General features: G+C 53.4%; 2 protein-coding genes across 2 annotated transcripts; one reads left to right on the top strand and one right to left on the bottom strand.

Moving 5' to 3' along the window:
• Nucleotides 1–38: 38 nt before the first annotated feature.
• Nucleotides 39–11,802, bottom strand: FSD1 (fibronectin type III and SPRY domain containing 1). Its single transcript, XM_024569050.4, has 15 exons — nucleotides 11,727–11,802; nucleotides 11,374–11,424; nucleotides 11,089–11,283; nucleotides 10,050–10,145; nucleotides 9,748–9,879; nucleotides 8,972–9,073; nucleotides 7,854–7,876; nucleotides 7,553–7,674; nucleotides 6,802–7,011; nucleotides 3,780–3,878; nucleotides 2,852–3,011; nucleotides 2,426–2,505; nucleotides 612–863; nucleotides 421–509; nucleotides 39–335 (listed from the first exon to the last, which is right to left on the bottom strand). Exons 3-15 carry the CDS (start codon nucleotides 11,101–11,103, stop codon nucleotides 225–227), a joined length of 1,491 nt encoding a protein of 496 aa, XP_024424818.1. The 5' UTR covers nucleotides 11,104–11,283; nucleotides 11,374–11,424; nucleotides 11,727–11,802; the 3' UTR covers nucleotides 39–224.
• Nucleotides 11,803–12,632: 830 nt separating this feature from the next.
• TMIGD2 (transmembrane and immunoglobulin domain containing 2) lies at nucleotides 12,633–16,985 on the top strand. The gene is given in 5 exon segments (XM_053911215.1): nucleotides 12,633–12,678; nucleotides 14,102–14,177; nucleotides 14,179–14,291; nucleotides 14,294–14,452; nucleotides 16,903–16,985. Coding segments are annotated over 5 exon segments (477 nt in total).
• The last annotated feature ends 819 nt before the right edge of the window (nucleotides 16,986–17,804 follow it).

Here is a 17,804-nt window from a genome sequence, read left to right as displayed (position 1 = left end):
CAGCCAGGCCACCCAGCCCCAAAGAACCGTCAGCACAACCTGGCCAGTGTCTGACCTTTATTAGGAAGTGAGGTGGGAGGAGGGCCAGCCCTGCTGCCTGCTCCCTGTTGGTGACCCCCCATTAGGAGTTAAGGCTCCAAGCAGCAAGTTAAAGGAAGGTGCCTGGCTGAAACAGCCGAGACCTGGCAGTGGCCCCCAAGATCAGCCTGGCTGGGTGCAGTGGCCTAGGTGAGGCTGGTGTTCGAGCTGCTGGTGGCACTGCCTCGCTTCTGCAGGCAGCGCACGGAGCTGGGGACCTGTAGGCCTGTCATCACCTGGAAGCTGCCACACCAAACCTGGGGAATAGGGAGGGGAAAGAAGAGGCTCAGCAAAGACAGCATCCAAAGCCACCCCCATCCCAGGCCATGGAGGGGACCTTACTGTGAAAGCAGGCAGCAGTGGCTGTGTGAACTTGGCCTTGAAGGTGTGCAGCAGCTGTTTGGTACGGGCATTGTAGAAGGACAGGAGACCTGGGTGGAGGGCAGAGGGACAGAGGGCCAGTAAGGGGGTTTGTGGCAGAGAGACCAGACAGGCAGAGGTGGCTGGAAATGCCAGCTGGGGCCCAGGGTCACCTTGGTGGAAGTCGCAGTGCACGCCCAGGCAGTCAGGCACGGGGGCATCCAGCACCTTGGCCTTGTTGGCATGTTTGGCGGTGAAGCTGACCTGCAGCCAGTTGTTGATGTGCAGACACCAGGACGCAGCTGTCTTGCCTAGTTGCTCGAAGCGGCCAAGGCTGCGGTAGGCCACCCCCACGCCGAACGCCTTGCTGTCTGGCTCATAGTGCACCTCCCAGTAATGTTCTCCACCATCGATCAGCGTGTCCCCTGTGGGGCAGGGTGGCAGTGGGGGCTGGGCAGAATAGGGCCTCAGGTGCTCTTCCACAAAGGGGCAGCCACTTAGGTAGGTACTCCCCAGACTATAGCTACTCCCTCCAGATATTCTTCTACAGCTATTCCCCAGGATTCATCAACTCCCTCTAGATACTAAGTCCAGATTCTCTCCAAGCTTCCACTAGTCCTTTCACATTCTCTACTAGTCCAAGCTACTCCTTCCAGTTACTTCCAAGCCTTAAAAACTTCCTGCAGTTCCTCCCCATGTTCAGTTACTCCTCTGCCCTCAATACTTCCCAGGGACTAGGAAGCCCCACAAACCCTTGCTCCTGGCATACTCCAAGTATTCCCACAGGCCCCAAGTCCCACTGGAGTCCAGGTACTTCCCAGGACTCCAGGCACTTCGCTGTTGCTTCTGAATCTAGATTCTTCCCAGAGCCCCAAGTCACTCCCGGTGGAGACTCCTCAGCTTTTCCTAGGGTTCAGACACCCTCCAGATGTCAGCTGAATTCTGAATCCACATCCTTTCCAGACCCAAGATCCAGATTTTTGCTACCTCAGCTACTCCCCAATGCAGCTATTTCTGAGTTTCAGCTTCCCCAACACTCCTGTCCCATGCTAATCCCAGCTCATCTCCATCTGAGAGCTCAGCTCCTCTCCAGACACAGGATTAACCCCCAGATACCTTTCTTCTCCAGGCCTGCTCTTCCCTGACCTCAGCTACACTCTCAATCACAACTAGTGTAGGCTCCTCCCAGGAATAAGGCAGCTAGACCCCTCCACTACCCCCCCGCCCACCTGCTGCCTCTCCAAACTCCAACTCTGGATAATCCCAGATGCTTTCCAGAAAATCCAAATCCTCCACAGAACCTTAACTTCTCCTCAGGCCTTAGCTTTTATCCCCAGTACCCAGCTACTCCCAATCTTCCTCTACCCTCTACCGCCCGATATTACTGACTACACCGACTTCTTCAAACCTCAGCCTCTTTTTCCAGCCCTTTTCTGGGTAGTGGTGATTTCCCGGCACTCCAGTTCCTTCACTGACTCTAGCTTCTCCTTCACAGGATATAATCACTCCTGTGGTGCTAACCACTTCTCCAATCCTAGCCCTTCTCTCAATTCTGATACCAGCTACTCTCTCTGGTTCTTCCACGCACCCTTAGCCTTGCTTCAGCTCCTCCACAAACCCAGCTGCTCTATAGGCAGTCATTCTTTCCAGCTACTTCCCAAATCCCAGCTACTCCCCAAGTAATCCCAGCTATTTGACAGACCCCAAGAAACACCCCCATGAAACTCCTGACCAGCCAGCCACTCCCCAGTCCAGAGCCTCTTTCCTCAGCTCCATAACCTCTGGCTCCCCCCAATAATCACTGCTCCCCTCCCCAAACCTTCCCATTCCCCCAGCACCACAACAACACATATTATTGAGCCATTCCCAGGGCAGCTTTGTTGATGGCTGCCTCAGTTTCCCCAGCCAAAGGCGTTCTCTCCCACAGCCCCCCATCAGAGCCCTGACCAGAGTTCCCCACTCTCCTCCTGACACCTCCCCTCCTTACCCAGCACTGTGTAGGACTCGGCTGTGAAGCGATCCCGTCCCCCACGACCGGAAGGCATCCTCTTGGGAGATGGAGTACCCCTGTGGGTGACAGGGAAGGGAGGTTCCGTCCGGCCCTCACGTCCCCTATAGGAGCACTTCTCTGGTCCACCCCAGCCACTGTGGACTTTTCGTCAGTCCTCGACAGTCCTTGGTTCTTTTCATGCACTGGGCCCTGCATGTCAGTACACGTCTGTGCCTGTTCTCCTCTGGAAAACTGCTATTCAGTCATCAACACCCAATTCGAAGTCTCCTCTCCCTTGACTCACTATTTTGGCCCCAGCTCCATGTCCCCCCTCCACCCCAGGCTTGACCACACTGGGTTATGTGCTCATGCCCATCACGATCTGCTCCACCAGGCGCTCAGGAAGGGAAGCGGGCAGGCTACCTGGCTGGGGAGTTGACAGGAGACGCCGTCCGCCCCTTGCCATCTTTCTCGCGAGCCTTGATATCCTGCACCTTCCCGCCCATGGCGTCCCACTCCACGGAGAGGTCATCCACCCGCAGGTTCTGGTGGGATGTGGACGCATCCAGGCGGAACATGAACGCTGGGGCCGGGCAGACGTGGGAGTCACAGAGATGGGGAAACCCGAGAGACACAGAGACAGACAGACAGTGACCCAGACAGACCGTGGCAGGGATAGAGAACAGGAAGAGACAAAGAAACAGGCCAAGACAGAGAGAGAAACAGACAGACCAAGTCTCAGAGACAGACATAGAGACAACAGGCAGAAAGACACAAGATGGGGAAAAATGGAGGGGGCAGCCCAAAGAACCAGAGGAATAAGGGCCAAGGGCTTGTTGCCTAAACGTTTCCGTGTCTGGAGCCATTTCCAAACCGCTTGTGCTGCCCTGTGCTTCCACTGGGGAGCATTTCCAGAAAAGGGGCTGGTCTACGTCCTGACAGAGTTAACTCCGACTGCAGGAGGACCTTCGCTTAGGGCATGCAGAAGTGTCACTGTGGGAGGCTAAGAATCTGTCTTCACTACGGATAACACCCTCCCAGACGCTCTACAGCACTTACCTATTTTTTGGGAGAGAGAGAGAAGGAGTGTGTATGTGTGTGTGCGCACGTGTGTGTAAAAACCACCCAGGTATAAAGGGATCAATAGCAGAAGCAAAGGACAAAAGCAGGTTTATACTAGACAATCAGGCTGAGGAATTCTACTGTGAACTAAGCTCTGAGCTTCCTGGCAGGTAGGGCAAAAAGGGCTACAAAACCCTGATCAGAAGATTCTTATTTCACACCAGGCTTGGGGGTCCCAGGAGTGAAGGGTTGTAGAGTCACAGCCAGGGTAGGTGTGGGTGCCAGTCACCTGGTGTCTCCAGAGTCACTGGCTCGGAGAACTCGCCTGCAACTGCCTTGTTACAGGCCTTCACACGGAAATTCATGTACTTCATGTCGAACTTGAGACCTAGGAGACAACCGAGGGATTGCAGCGCCATACAGACTTTGAGCAATAGGTTAGTAGCCCCTGTGTCCCACAGTCCACCCACCACCTTCGTTCTAGTGGGGGCCACATGAGAGACAACCACACACTGATGTTTCTCTCCTTTCCTTCCCCTGTCTAAAAATAAATAAAATCTTTAAAAATTATAATAGATAATGAAAAGCAGCTATCAAGCCATCTTCCCCCGGAAATTGACCCTCTTTGGAGAGCTCAGGAACACCCCCTCTCTCTGCTCCTTCACCCCGTCCCCCTCCTCTGGCCTTGCCAGTCCCCATCTTGCAGGACCTCATTGCTGGCTACTCTTTCCCTCCCGGAACACTCTTTCCTTGGCAGCCATGGCACTGCCCTGTCCTAACTGCCCCTTCTGAGGCTCCCCCTTGGTCTTCTTTGCGGGCTCATCCTTTGCAGTCTGGGACCCTTGCTCGTATTGTGGGCTCACTGACCCTTTCTTGCCCCTCAGGCACCATCCATCAACCCATAGCCCAACTTCTAGCCCGTAGCACCAGCCACAAGTCCAATTGCCTTCTGAGTGTCCCCCCCCCACAGGAAGCCCACCCTCTGGGTATCCCAAACAGCACTGGCACACTGGTCTCTCCCATAGTTCCCCTTGCCCTTGGGGCAAAAGCCCCCATGCCTCCTCACTGCAGGTATTGTTCTTTCTGCAAACTTACCTACTTCCAGGTACAAAAGCTCAGTGCTCTGGCCCCTGAGCCCCAATCAGGCCGTTCCTCTGCCTGAAAGGCTGTTCACTGACCCCCTCCCCCTTCTTTGTGCCTCAGCTTGGCTGCCACCTCTTTGGATTCCCTTCTTTGAATTCAGTGGCTTGCTCAGCAGCGCCATCTACTGCCCCAGAGCTAAGACTACCACCCAGAAGGCTTGGTTTCAAATAATGGAACTCGGACTAGACTCACTCACTGGGGGTCTGTTTCCTATTCTGCAAACCAGCAACTGTATCCCCCATGCTGAGCAGGGCTCCCATGAGGATGAAATGAGCTTTCCCAAACAATCAACAAGAGAGTAGGTTGATTGCAAATAACCATGTAGGTTATTTCCATAGCTGAGCACATTCATAAACAGTGGTACCTCGGTACTCGTCATTAATTCATTCCGGAACTTGTGACAAGTGCCTAAACCGATGAGTAACGAAACCAACTCATACAAGTTCCAGCAAGTGCCACGAGTCCCGAGCAAGGGCCAAGTGCTGGAACATATTTTTTCTCACCGAAATGCAACAAGTACAGAGTTCGACGAGTTCTGAAACCAACGAGTAGCGAGGTACGACCGTGTATCCTTAATGCCGCACACCTTTTAACAGATTCAACTTCCCACCCTGAGGAACTAACTCGCTAGGATTTTGTAAAAGGCAAGAGGGTGTGGCTGCCAAAAGGGGGCATCAGAAAGCCTGTGACAGAGCAGAGGTACCTGGACTGTGGTGGTACTGACAGCAATTTCCATGAGGTGTAAAACTGCAGGTGGGATCACACACACACACACACACACAAACTCGGGCATGTGAACGAAACTGGTAACATATGTAGAATGTAGCCATGTCAGTTTCCTGGTTTGATACTGAACTACAGCTGTGTAAGCTACCGCTACTACAGAAACCAAGACACATCCAGACAATAAGACTATTATTCAGCCTTAAAAAAGGAAGGAAATTCTGATGCCTGCTACAACATGGATGAACCTGGGAGACACGTTCAATGAAGCCATTCACAAAAGGCCAATCACGGTGTGACTGCACGCATGAGAGGTAGTTGTAACAGTAAAAACCATAGGAAGAGGTAATCGAATGGTGGGAGCCAGAAGTAAGCGTTGAGTGGGGGCAGAGTTTCAGTTCTGCAAGGGGAGAAAGTTCTGGAGGTGGACGGTGGTGATGGTTGCACAGCACTGAGACTGTGCTTAATGCCACTGAGCTACACATTCAAAACATGGTTAAGATGGTAAATGTTATGTTATGTGTACGTTACCGTAATAAAAAAGATTGAGGAAAAATGGGGTGTGTTTATTTTGATTCCCACGCAAAGGATAAGCCAATAGCTTCTCAGTCCCTTTTGCAGGCTGGTGGCTTTTCTTTCCGGCAATTAGCACACTCATTATTAACCACGTATGCTAATTGCAGACCAGGGACAGGCTGATTACAGCCGAGAGCTGTGGTGCTAGTTATCTTGTCAGCAGGGCTTCCCCCCCCCCGCCCCCCCCGCCCCCCCCGCCCCCCCCGCCCCCCCCCCCCCCCCCCCCCCCCCCCCCCGCCCTTGAGGGTTTCCTTGGCTCAGGATAGCTTCCGAAATTCATTAGGGACCCCCAACTCTTTGCTCCATCAGACCCTCCCCTAACCAGCTGGGTGTATTCCCCCAAGCTTTCTGCTTTTTTGTAACTGCCAAGGAAATCCCCAAATACTGAGAGGGTGGCCCCAGAGCACCAGCTCCATGGCGGGCTGGGGGGGGGGGGGTTTGGTTGTCTCCTTTCTCACTAATGCAAGGACAGCGCCTGGTACAACACAGCAAGAGCAATGCAGTCACTCAATAAACTAGAATGAATGAATGAATGAATAAATGCTGGAGAGTAGAGATAAGATGTGGATGGGGGTAGCTTCTCCTCGTGCCTTAGTTCCCTCATCTGTAAAATGGTGATAAGCCTGCCTGTTACGTGTGCGTAAAATGCTTAGCACACAGTGAGCCTTCAATAAATGGTGCCGTGGCTACCCTCAATAATCTTTTCATTATTATTACTTCCTGCTACTTGTAATCAGCCCTGCCAGGCTGTTCTCGCGCCCCATGAGTTCTGGGGATCATCCACCAACCTCCAGTTGGCTGATGGGGGATGGGAGCCAGGAGGGATTAAGCAGCCCTGCGGGGCTGGCAGCAGGCTGAGCCACCCTTACCGGTCAGGGTGTATTCCGTCTGCCGGATGCCCTCCACAACCATCCAGGGCTGGTCCTCCTTGAGACGGGGTGGGCCCTCAAAGTTTGTCCGCCGGTACTCCAGCACGTAGTGGTCAATCTTGCTGTCCTCTTCCGGCATGCGCCACACCAGGGTCACACAGTTGTCTGCTACCAGGGACTCAGCCAGATCAATCACGGGGGCGCTGGGGACTGACCAAGACAGAGGAGACAGTGGGGTCAAGGACCTGCACCGTGGTGCAGGGACAGGTCTTGATGAGTCCTGTTCACACAACAGACCTCCTTGGGTGTGGAGTTGCCTCTGTATCCCCCACATGGGGGACCCCTCCAAGTTCTGGAGCCTGGGAGTGCAGCCTTGTCAGGGTTCCACCAAAGGGTGGGGAGTGGGGCAAAGCTTTTTCAGGGTTCAACCAACAAATGGCTGGGCCTTACAGGATTCCACCATTTGGGGGTAGAACATTTCCATACTTCATTACCAACTAGGGGCGTAGCCTGAATGGAACTCCACCACTGGTGGGTGGGGCCTTTCAGGGCTTTGCCAGGAGGGGCAGGGCTTCCTTAGGTCCACCCAGGGGTGTGGCCTCTTTATGGGAGCAGGGCTTCCTCATGGCACCGCCCATAGGGCATTCTTGGGGTTCCCACACCTGACTGTCAGCCGTACTCCAGGCTTTGTCTCAGGGCCTCCCAGACTCTCCAGCCCTTTCTCTGAAACCCTGGCGAGTGCCCCTCTCACCAGGCAGGAACTTGAGTGCCTGCAGCATCTTCCTCTCCTGTGCAAAGTCCACCATGAGGTGACTCATGTTGTCGCTGACCTTGGCTTTCAATGACAGCCGGAAGGCGGGGGCCATCGTCACACTGCAAGGAAGGAGGTGGAGGCAGCCTGGAGGCAGGCATCACAGGGGGCCCAAGCCTGGTCCTCTGAGGTGTGGGGGGACCCCCTCCCCCTTGTTGTGGCCCACTGCTCTAGGCCAAGGGACCCTCACCTGGGTGCCACCACCTTCACACCAGGCTAGGGGCTAGATCCAGTATCTTACCCATCTTTGAGTTGCTTGGCAGCCTAGAAAGAGGGACAGAACAAAATTCAAAGAGTTGTCTTGACTGAATTAGAAAGCCACTGTACAGACAGGATGACTGAGGCCCAGCGTGGCAGCCATTTGCCAAAGTCCCTCAGCACTGGGGCAGAAACCCTTGGCCGTGCCTGCAAGGGCACAGACGGGCTCCCACCCTTCCCCCGCCTCCTGCCAGTGCCCACAACATACAGTTGGCAGATTCAGCAAATAAAAATACAGGACACCCAGTGAACTTGCATTTCAGATAAACAATGAATGATTTTTTTAGTACAAGTATGTCCTAGCCAAAATTTACAACATACGTCTATACTAAGTCCTCACTTAATGTCCTCAATAGGTTCTTAAAAACTGCGACTTTAAGTAAAGTGATGTGTCGTAAAATCAACTTTATCATAGGCTAAACAAGAGGTACATTCCTACAGCCTAGTTCTGGTCACAAAAAAAATCACCAAACTTCTAAATAAGGACCCCAAACACCTCTAAGATGAAACATTGAACTCAGACTGAGACAATGTAGGCACCCTAATTCACCTCACGTGCACGGCTGTGGGGTGTGGGAGGAAACTGGAGCCGCTGGAGAAAACCCACGCAGACCTGGGGAGAATGTGCAAACTCCACACAGACGGCGGCCCCTGGCCTGGAGCCAGTTGTTTTGCCTCATCAACGTCGTAACAAAATGACGTCGAATGAAACAACGTTATTCAAGGTACTGAACACTGCATGAGATATATTATACTGAACACACATTCATTGTTAAATTTAAATGTCAGACAAATAATAAATAATTCCTTTAGTACAAATATGTCCCATGCACCATTTGGCAAACACTTATACTATTTGCATGGGATATACTTATACTAAAAAAATTAGTCATTGTTAAATTTGAATTTCAGATTAACAACAAATTTTTTTTAGTGTAAGTATGTCCCAAATATCACATGGGACATACTTATACTAAATATCGCATGGGCCATGCTTTACTAAAAAAAAAAAATTACTCGTGGTGGCTATGAAATGCAAATTTAACTGGATGTCCTGTATTTTAACTGGCAGCCCTACCAGTATGGCTTCCTTGGCCCCACCTGAGGGAAGTCCTCGCTGTCTGTGGCCTGCAGGGTCTGGTTGGCCGTCTCCAGAAGCTCCTCGGAGCTCTCCAGGGCCCGAGTGCAGGCGGCCAGCTGGTTCTGCGGGTGGCATGGCACTGAGGGAGGAGACACCTCGCCCCAGTGCATCAAACACTCCCAGGCCTCCCCACTGCCTTTGGGATCCAGGGTACCGCATCCTTCTCCAACTCCAGGTGGGAGAGGGAGTCTGGAGAAAGGTTGGGTGTTGCTCCTGGCAGAACATGAGAATCACCTGGGGATCCCTTCCTGAAAAACTCACATGCCCAGGCCACACCTGAGCCCCATGGCCCCACATCCCCTGGGGAAAGGGACCTGGGATGTTAGGAAGTTGCCCAGGAGGTTTCGATGCAGCCCCAGCGATCCCAGCTTGGAGTAAGAGATCCCCCAGGAGCCATGGGGCGGGGTGGTCATCAGATCCGAGGGACCGGTGGGAAGGGCTGTGAAATTGGAGTTGTTGGGTGAGGACACCAGGGAGGAACAGCCAGATGTGGGTGTGGCTGCGGCAATGGAGAGGAGGGGGTGGATTAGACAGAGGATTAAGAGGGAGAACAGGTGGGCGGGGGATGGATGGGTTGTGGCCAGGGAGGGGACACTTGGGAGCATCTCCAAGAAGGCACACAGGAAAAGGAGCAGGTTTGGAGAAAGACAGGAGGCCAACTGGGCTCTGTTGAATCTGAGGGGCGCAGTGGGGATGGCGTCTGGGCAGGATCTGGGAGAGCACCCAGAACACACACCTGCAGCTCGTAGGTTCGGCTGGCACGGTCCTGCTTTATCTTCATGAGCATCCCCTCCTTCAGCTCCTCCAGGAGGGAGAACAGGGACTGGAACTCCGCCTCCAGGTCCTCCTGCACCTTGGCTGAGTTTGCCTTGGAGAGACGTTGCAGGTCTGAACAGCCAGGATTGGCCAAAGCCCATGCTCAGATGGGGAAACTGAGGCCTGGACATGGCAGTTGGGCCCAGAGTTCCACCGGCATCAACAGCAATAGGCTAGCCCATAGAGCTGCCCCCTCCCTCCCTCCCATCCGCCTGCCCTCACCTCCATGTTCAGCAGCATCTGCTTGAGGGAGTAGATGAAACTCTGAATCTCTTCATTTTTCACAGCCAGCGTGGTGATGATCTTCCGCAGAGCCTCCTGCCCCCACCGGAAGTGCACACACTCAGGCCCAGTAAGCCCCTGAGCCTGGCCCAGCTTCCCCACCTGGGGCTCCCCACTTGGATTTTCAGGGATCCAAAATACTTGGGCACCCACCATGAGGCAGGCCCTGGGTGAAGCTCTGGCCCTACCTTCCTTCACCCACCAGGTGGTTACCATGAAGATGCCCATTTTACGGGAGGAGGAAACTGAGGCGCAGAGAGCCTCTCAGGAAGGAACAGACCCTAGGCTGGAGCACAAAGCCTTCAAAGTATACCCTGAGGACGGGGCATAATTCGGGGTGGGGGGGCTAGCTTTGGGAAAGAAAACCCCAGAGGAAAATGATGACTGCAGATAATGGGCTGACCTGGAGAGGGGAGACCCTTGGAAAAGGTATTAGCACAAAGAAAGAAGGAAGCTGAAGAGAAGGAGGCCAGAGAGCCCAGGTAAGTGGGGAGGGGGATGGTCTGGAGGAGGGGACGTCGGGAGGGAAAGCTGGCTGGGAAGGAGGAGGCGTGGGAGGATCCTGCTGGGGCCTGTGGCTCTGACCCAGGCCTCGGGCGGGTCTGTTTTCCGGGGGCACAGGGTCGGTGGACTCACCTGTGCGGTGGGGCGCCCTCGGGCGCGGGGTGGGGGCCAGGACACCTGGTCCGCAGTCCGGACTGAAGGCGTGGGGGATGGGGTTAAGGTTAAGTCCAGAACACTGGGCAGAGGTGTGGGGCACGGAAGGGATGTGTCTGAAACCAGGCTAAGAGGATGAGAGGTCTGGGCGAATGTCGGGGGGATGCGTCCCCAGTGAGGGGCTATACTGGGCCAGGTTGCGGCAGGGGTGGGGCCTCCGCTGCAGAGTGGCTGGGGGCGGGGAGGGCGCTGCGGCATCATCTGGTCCCCTCTCCTTGGGTACCCCCGAGGTGGGTCCCTCCGCGCTCCGCCCTGGTCTTACCCTCTGGTCCTCCATGGCAGCAAGACCAGCTCGTCCCGGCCCGGCCCGCGAGCCCGGCTGCCTCTTCTAGTCCCCAAGCTGCCTTTGCCGCTGCCGGGAGCCAATGGCCCGCCGAGCCCTCGCCGCCGCTACCGCGCCCCCCTTCAGCGCTCCATCACTGGCCGCAGCGCGCAGGTGCGCCCCCCGCGCAGCAGGCTGGGAAATGTAGTCCCGCTCAGGGGTCTCCGAGAGCCGGGACATCCCCACTCCCACCCCACCCCACCCCACCCCGAGCCTGGTACGTACCAGGCGACCTTGGTATTTGGTAGTGATGGCCGAGCTGGAGAGACCCCGGAGCTGGGAGACAGGTTGCCTGGGTTCGACCCTGGGCCCTACCTTGTGACCTAGAACCGGTCCCAGTCCTCCTGGTGCCTCAGTCTACCCGCTTGATGACCCATACTGCTGCTCAAACTGGAATTCTCCCATCCAACCCCTGCCCCCGAGATCTGGCCCCTGACTACTCACAACCTCGCATTTACTGAAAAGCCGAAGCCTTTGCCCAAGAGGACATTTAGCCGCCAATGCCTTCTTCCCTTGCCCACATCACAACTAACATCCCACAAAGCCCCAAGTCTCTTAAATCTCCTCCAGAAACCTACCTGCCCACCCAGAACCCACAGGGCTAGCAATAGGTCTGTCTTCCTGCGTCGGCCTGGGATTGACTCTATCCAGAATCTGCAGCATAGCTCCCCATCGGAGTGGGGGGGGCGGGGAGATGAAACTTGAAAAAGACTGAGGGAGGGGGAGGGACTAGGCAGGGGTAGGCTGGGAGGCTGTATTTGTTTGCTGGGAAGGTGTGGGCAGAGAACCACCCCAGGGGCCTCCCTGTGGTTGATAAAAAAAACAATTCTGGAAAGAACACAGGACCTATTTCCTTCTGGGTGAGAGAGGAGGTCCTACTGAGCTGAGGCCTGGGGTCTGCCCCCTCCTCCCCAGGAGTGCTGCTGGTCCCTGGGGGGGGACAGGCGCAGGGCTGGGAGGAAGGGCAGAGCCTCTGAATCCTCTCAGCTGAGCTGGCAAACTTCTCTCCAGGCCACGGGGTCAGAATAACCCTCCCCACACCTGTTGTGGGAGCCGAAGCCATCAGCAGGAATCCGTGCTTCTGATCCTCAAAGGAAGACATTTTGGGGAAAAATAATTAACACTGGATTCTGCTATTCCATCTTCCTGGGCTCCCCTCCCCCACGGCTACATCACCTGCCCTTCCAATGTATCCCCCCAGGCCAGGTGTGTTCATATAGAGTGTTCCAGAAAGACCTCCACTCAATGGGACACATTTCCACTCACATATACATATTGCATTTCAGATTAAAAAGAAAAAAAAAACCTTTGGGAAACTGAGGCAAAAGGTGGCTGGAAGCGGAGCCCTGCGCAGCATTGGCCACCAGGCATATTCAGCCTGCCTCTGTACCTGGGGTAGAGACTGTGGGAGGAACTCTGTTGAATAGGAGGGGTAGAAGGGTGGCAGGGTGCCAGCCACAAGAGGAGGGCCTGATGGGCCAGGAATGGGGTCCCTGGGCATGGCGCTGGGCTGCCTGGTGAAGTGCTGTGGTGAGCGCTTGGGCCTCTTTCCCTTTTGCACCCCCTTCTGTTGTCCATCACTCCAGCTGCCTGCCCCTCCCACTGAGCCCCTCTAAACCTTAGTCTCTCTGCTCTGCCAAATAGGGCCCATCTTTCTCTGATACTTGGAACCTTAGGAGAGTTGAACGAGCCTAGCAAGGGTCCTCAGAGGGGCCCCCAGGATAAAATTCAAACTATGACCTGCATATCAGCCTTGCATGGCCTGGCCCCACTGGCCTCTCTTGTCTCCACATCATCCCCTCTGCATTCCCTCCTCCCCCTTGGCTAGCCTGCTGGCTTGTCTTTCTTTTGTTTTTTTCTAGCACACCAAGCTTGATCCCACCTCTGGGCCTTAGCACATGCTGTTCCCTCTGTCTGAAACACTCTTCCCTGGATCTTGTCTCTCTAGTGTCAGCTGCAATTGTGTCTCAAATGTCAGGAGCTTAACATAAAGTCATCCCCTCTGGGGGATCTCTAAGGTGCCAAAAGCAAACTGTTCTTCCGTACTCAGCCCTCCTCTCCTCTCAGTGTCCCATATCTTGGTCAACAGCCACCGCTGTCCACAGCTGTTCACACAGTGTCTCAGGCTAAAACCTTGGGACTCACCATCTTCCCTCTTTGCTTCTCTTCCACTTTAGTTCTTTTTGCAGTTCTCTTGGGGGTCACCCTCAAAATCTATTCAGAGTCTGACCACTTCTCTCCAGGGTCCAGCCCCCATTACTGCTCACCTGAATTCTTATGCCCTGGCTGCCTTTAACCCCTCCTCACCCCATAGTCTGTTCTCACTACACAGTCGGGGTGATCTTTTTAAAACTTAAATTGGCCCTGGCTCGTGTGGCCATTCCTCCAACTCATCAAGCACAGTCCAGCCTCAGGGCCTTTTCACAGGCTATTCCCTCTACATGGACCACTCTTCCTCTGTAGCTTCCTTCCCAAGACTGGCTACTTTTTACCATTCGGATCCCTGCTCAAACATCACCTCCCCGGTGAGGCCGTCCTTGACCACCCTCAATAAGTAGATTCTCACTTCATCCTTATCCCCATTGCCACGCCCTGTTCCTTTCCTCCACCATGATTCCCATTTCACGACTTCTTGTGTCTCCCTGCCCCAGACCGTCAGCTCTGCATCTGTGTCCACGGTGTCCAGCACACACAAAGTGATATTTGTGTGGCTGAGAGCTGGGCATGTCATAAAGTCCATCTTGAAATTTCACATGGGCTGAGAGACTTATACCCATTTCACAGATGAGGCCATTGAACTCCAGCAAGCAGAAGTGAGCGTGCAAAAGATCACACAGACAGCAAGCTTTTGACTTCTTACTCCCTCGCCGCACTGAGCTTGCTCTGGAAGTAACACACACACACACACACACACACACTGAGAAAGGCCTCACTCACCCCCCCTGTCCCCCAGCCCTGCAAGGAGCCACAGGGCTAAATGTGTAACAGGGGCCCAAGTTGCTGCAGGTGAGGCAGGGCAGCCAGGTGACCTTGTCAGGTGGTGCAGTCTCAGGCCTGGGAGCAGCTTCATGTCGAGTGGACCAAGGCTGGTGTTGCCTTGTGCCCACCCTGCATCACCAACAGCATCCTCAGCTTGGAGATCTGTGACCCCAGGCATGGCTCCTCTGGTGGCCGCCTGGCATGCTCACCCTGCAGCTGGACCGCGTGAGCCCCAACAGTGGGAACTACTTGTGCTGGATGACCATGGAGATCCCTGAGTTGGTGGAGGCCAAGGGCAATGGAACACAGCTCCTTGGGCAGACAGGTATGAGAGCACGTGGGGAGAAAAGGTGGGGACTTGGAACTTCCAGAATCTTAAGACTCTAGAATCTCAAACAACTAGAAACATAAACTAAAGTCAAATCAGATTCTTAGGAACAGAAATTCTACGAACACGAGAACATCAAATTCTAGATCACAGAACCAAAGACACGCTGGAACTTATAACTGTAGACCAGGGATCCAGCAAACTTTTTCTGTAAAGGGCCACATAGTAAATACTTTCTTTTTGTGAACCAGCTGGTCACTTTTGCGGCTACTCCACTCTGCCCTCGTAGCATGAAAGCCTCTGTAGCGGGTGGTAGGTGAATGGGCGGGGCTGGGTTCCAATAAAACTTTATTTGAAGAAAGAGGCAGCGGGCCGAATTTGATCCACAGGTTGTATATTTTGCTGAACCCAGTTCCAGAGTATCACAATCATCAAGACTCTTGAGTACATACAGTTTGGGAGTTTTTATTTAAAACAATTCCCGAATCTGTTTTTAAACACATCATTAAAGCATATCCTAATTACAGAGTGATGCACAGCTCAGGGGATGTTAGTGTGCTCCGGCTTCTACAACAAAATACTGTACACGGGGTGGTTTATAAACAAAGAAATGGATTTCTCATAATTCTGGAGGCTGGAAGTCCGGATCAGGGTGCCAGCACGGTCACGTTCTGGTGAAAACTTCTTCCTGGTCCATAGACAGCATCTTCTCACTGTGCCCTCACATGGCAGAGGGGCAAGGGAGCTCTCTACGGTCTCTTTCATAAGGGCACCTATCCCATTCATGGGGCCCCCGCCCTTATGATCTAATCATACCCCAAAGGCCCCACTCATAATACCCTCACCTTTGGTGGCTAGGATTGAACCAATGCATTTGGTGGGGGAGACATGTTCAGACCATAGCGGTGGATTTGCATAGCGGAGCCCACCCTGGCACCCACCACCCAACTCAGGAAATGCATTCCAGCTTCCTGGATACTGTTGTCATGGCACTTCACTGCTAGTCCTCCCCACCATGACTGGCCTGATTTATAGCAGCCTAGGTCCTTTTCACTGGTTTTCTGTTTTATTTAAATGGAATCATAGGGTATATTCTCTTCAGCATCTCACTTCTTTCACTCCACGTGGTGTTGGGAAGATTCACCCATGTCAGTGAACGCGATAGAGGCTCATTCTTTTTCCTTGGGGTAGAGTGTTCCAACATGTGACCCCACTGCCCTTTATTGGCCTAATTTCCTGTTGCTGGGCATTTGGGCAGCCCTGCGTTTTAGCAATTAGGAACAAGGCTGCAACGAACAATCTAGAACATGTCTTTTGGTCAACATAGGTGCACATTTCTCTTGTGCCTCGGACGATTCTAGAATCATGAACCACGAAACAGAATCTTGCCATTCTAGAATCCTAGGGCCTTAAAATTCTTGGCTCTTAGGAACACAGCAAATGTGGGGTGGAGAACACGCAATACATATACAGATGATGTATTATAGAACTGTACACTTGAAACCTACATGATTTTATCAACCAACATCACCCCAATAAACTCAATAAAAAAGTTTTAAAAAGTGAAAAAAAAGCGCTATGGCATATATTCTCAATGGGAATACCCCTTCTAAGGAGGGAAAATTTGGTTCTTGGGGAGAAAAGAAAATCTCATGCTTCCATGTATAAAGCACAGTTGTGTGTAATACAAAAAAAAAAAAACAGGTTGACAGCATATCTGTGGCATTAAAATTTCATGGGAGAACAAATTAAGATTTTTAAAAAGTCTCCTTAAGGGAGTGACGATAAAAACTGGCTGAGAAACACTGAAATAAAGGGATGAATGATTCTAGAATCTTAGAACTGCAGTGTCTAAAACACTTTAAATAGACAGACTCTTAGAACTTTGCGATTTCAGAGTAAGAACAGAAAATTCTAGAATCAACAATTGCAAGTCACTGCCTCTCAGAGCTGGAAGGAACTCTCCAGATCAGCTAAGCCAGCTGCCTCCATTTACAGACGAGAAAGCTGAGGCCCAGGGAGGGTTAAAACGTGTCCAGTGACACACACAAGCCAGTGATGTGACGGCTTTCGCTCAAGCCTGGCTCCCACACCCCTCACTCCACGTAACACCCCTTTATGGGTCAAACTCTGAGCAGGTGCAGGAGACCCAAGCCAGCTCAGACGGGTCTCCCACTCTCAGTGGTTTCTGATGGCCTTGGGCACATGCCCTGCCTCTGTCAGGTGGAATGGAGCAGCACGCTGGCTCCCAGCCCCAAGAGATGCCCACTCCTCTCCAGCCGGCAGGACCCACCCACTGCCTGCCTCCAGGGCCTATGTTGGGGCTGTCCTGCCAACCCCTACCCCTCCGGTGAGGAAGGGCCAATTACCAATTAGAGGCACCAGGCTGTGAGTTGTTCGAAGCTCCTTTGGGAGCCGCTCCACACAGTCTGCTTTCCCACCCCCAGACAGCTGCTTCACAGCCCCTAGGGGTCGCTGCCTGTACTGGGAACTGAAGGTGAAGGGGTTGCAGGTGCTGGGCTTCAGTTGAGGCAGAAGGAAGCTTTGGCTGGGGTTCATGTCAATTATAGACCTGGAAGCATGTCCCCACCCTACCATTCACTTGCTGTGTGACCTTGGGCAAGTAATTGACCCCTTGTAATTAGGGTGAGGAGGTCACAGCGAGGTGACTGCAGCTCTTGACCAAGGTAATGGAGCATTGAGAATAAATCCAGTTGGCACTTATTCCACAATAACCCAGCAACATGGGAATGTTAGCCTCGTTTTTCAGAAGAGAAAAGAGACGTAGAGCAACAACTGCCCAAACTCACATAGCATGGCAGGGACAGGGACCCTGAGGTGCCACATCGGGTGGACAGCTCTGACTGTGAAGGGTGCAGGAGGCTGGATGGGAAGATGAGTGTTCTGAGGCAGAGGTTTCGTCTCTGCAGGTAGCCCATTACTGATGGAACCAGATCTCTGGCTTCCCAGGTGAGCCTCACCATGTCCCTCCTCCCGCCCCACTCCTATTCCCCTCTGTTCGGTGTCTCCTGCCCTTTCATCTCCAGGATTCTTTATGCTGCTGGTGTGTGCGGAGCATTATCATCGAACTGGGCAAGGGCGCAGGTAACAGCAGGTGGTTCCTGAGGCAGGGACACCCACGGGGGAACCTCTCCTCCTTGTGGTGGAGTCAGGAACTGCAGCTGATGACAAGGATACCTACCACTTCTGGGAGGGAAGGTAGGGCTGGGGCATGAAAAGAGGGGAATAGATGGAGAAAGCTGCCCACTGCATCCGTGCTTTTCAGAAGCAGAGACAAAGCCCTCAGAGGGGGCTGAAAAAAGCCAGGCTCTCTTAAGAGACTGTCCCT

The sequence above is a fragment of the Desmodus rotundus genome, chromosome 9 (genome assembly GCF_022682495.2).
Source record: "Desmodus rotundus isolate HL8 chromosome 9, HLdesRot8A.1, whole genome shotgun sequence".
NCBI lineage: Eukaryota > Metazoa > Chordata > Mammalia > Chiroptera > Phyllostomidae > Desmodus > Desmodus rotundus.
This window is presented reverse-complemented; position numbering and strand designations above follow the sequence as displayed.

What these genes read in the sequence shown, in the direction of transcription:
- FSD1 (XM_024569050.4), bottom strand. An exon ending in AGATGCTGCTGAACATGGAG is followed by an intron (nt 9,880 to 10,049) that starts GTGAGGGCAGGC and finishes CGTCTCTCCAAG; the next exon opens with GCAAACTCAGCCAAGGTGCA. An exon ending in GCACTGCGACTTCCACCAAG is followed by an intron (nt 510 to 611) that starts GTGACCCTGGGC and finishes CCCTCCACCCAG; the next exon opens with GTCTCCTGTCCTTCTACAAT.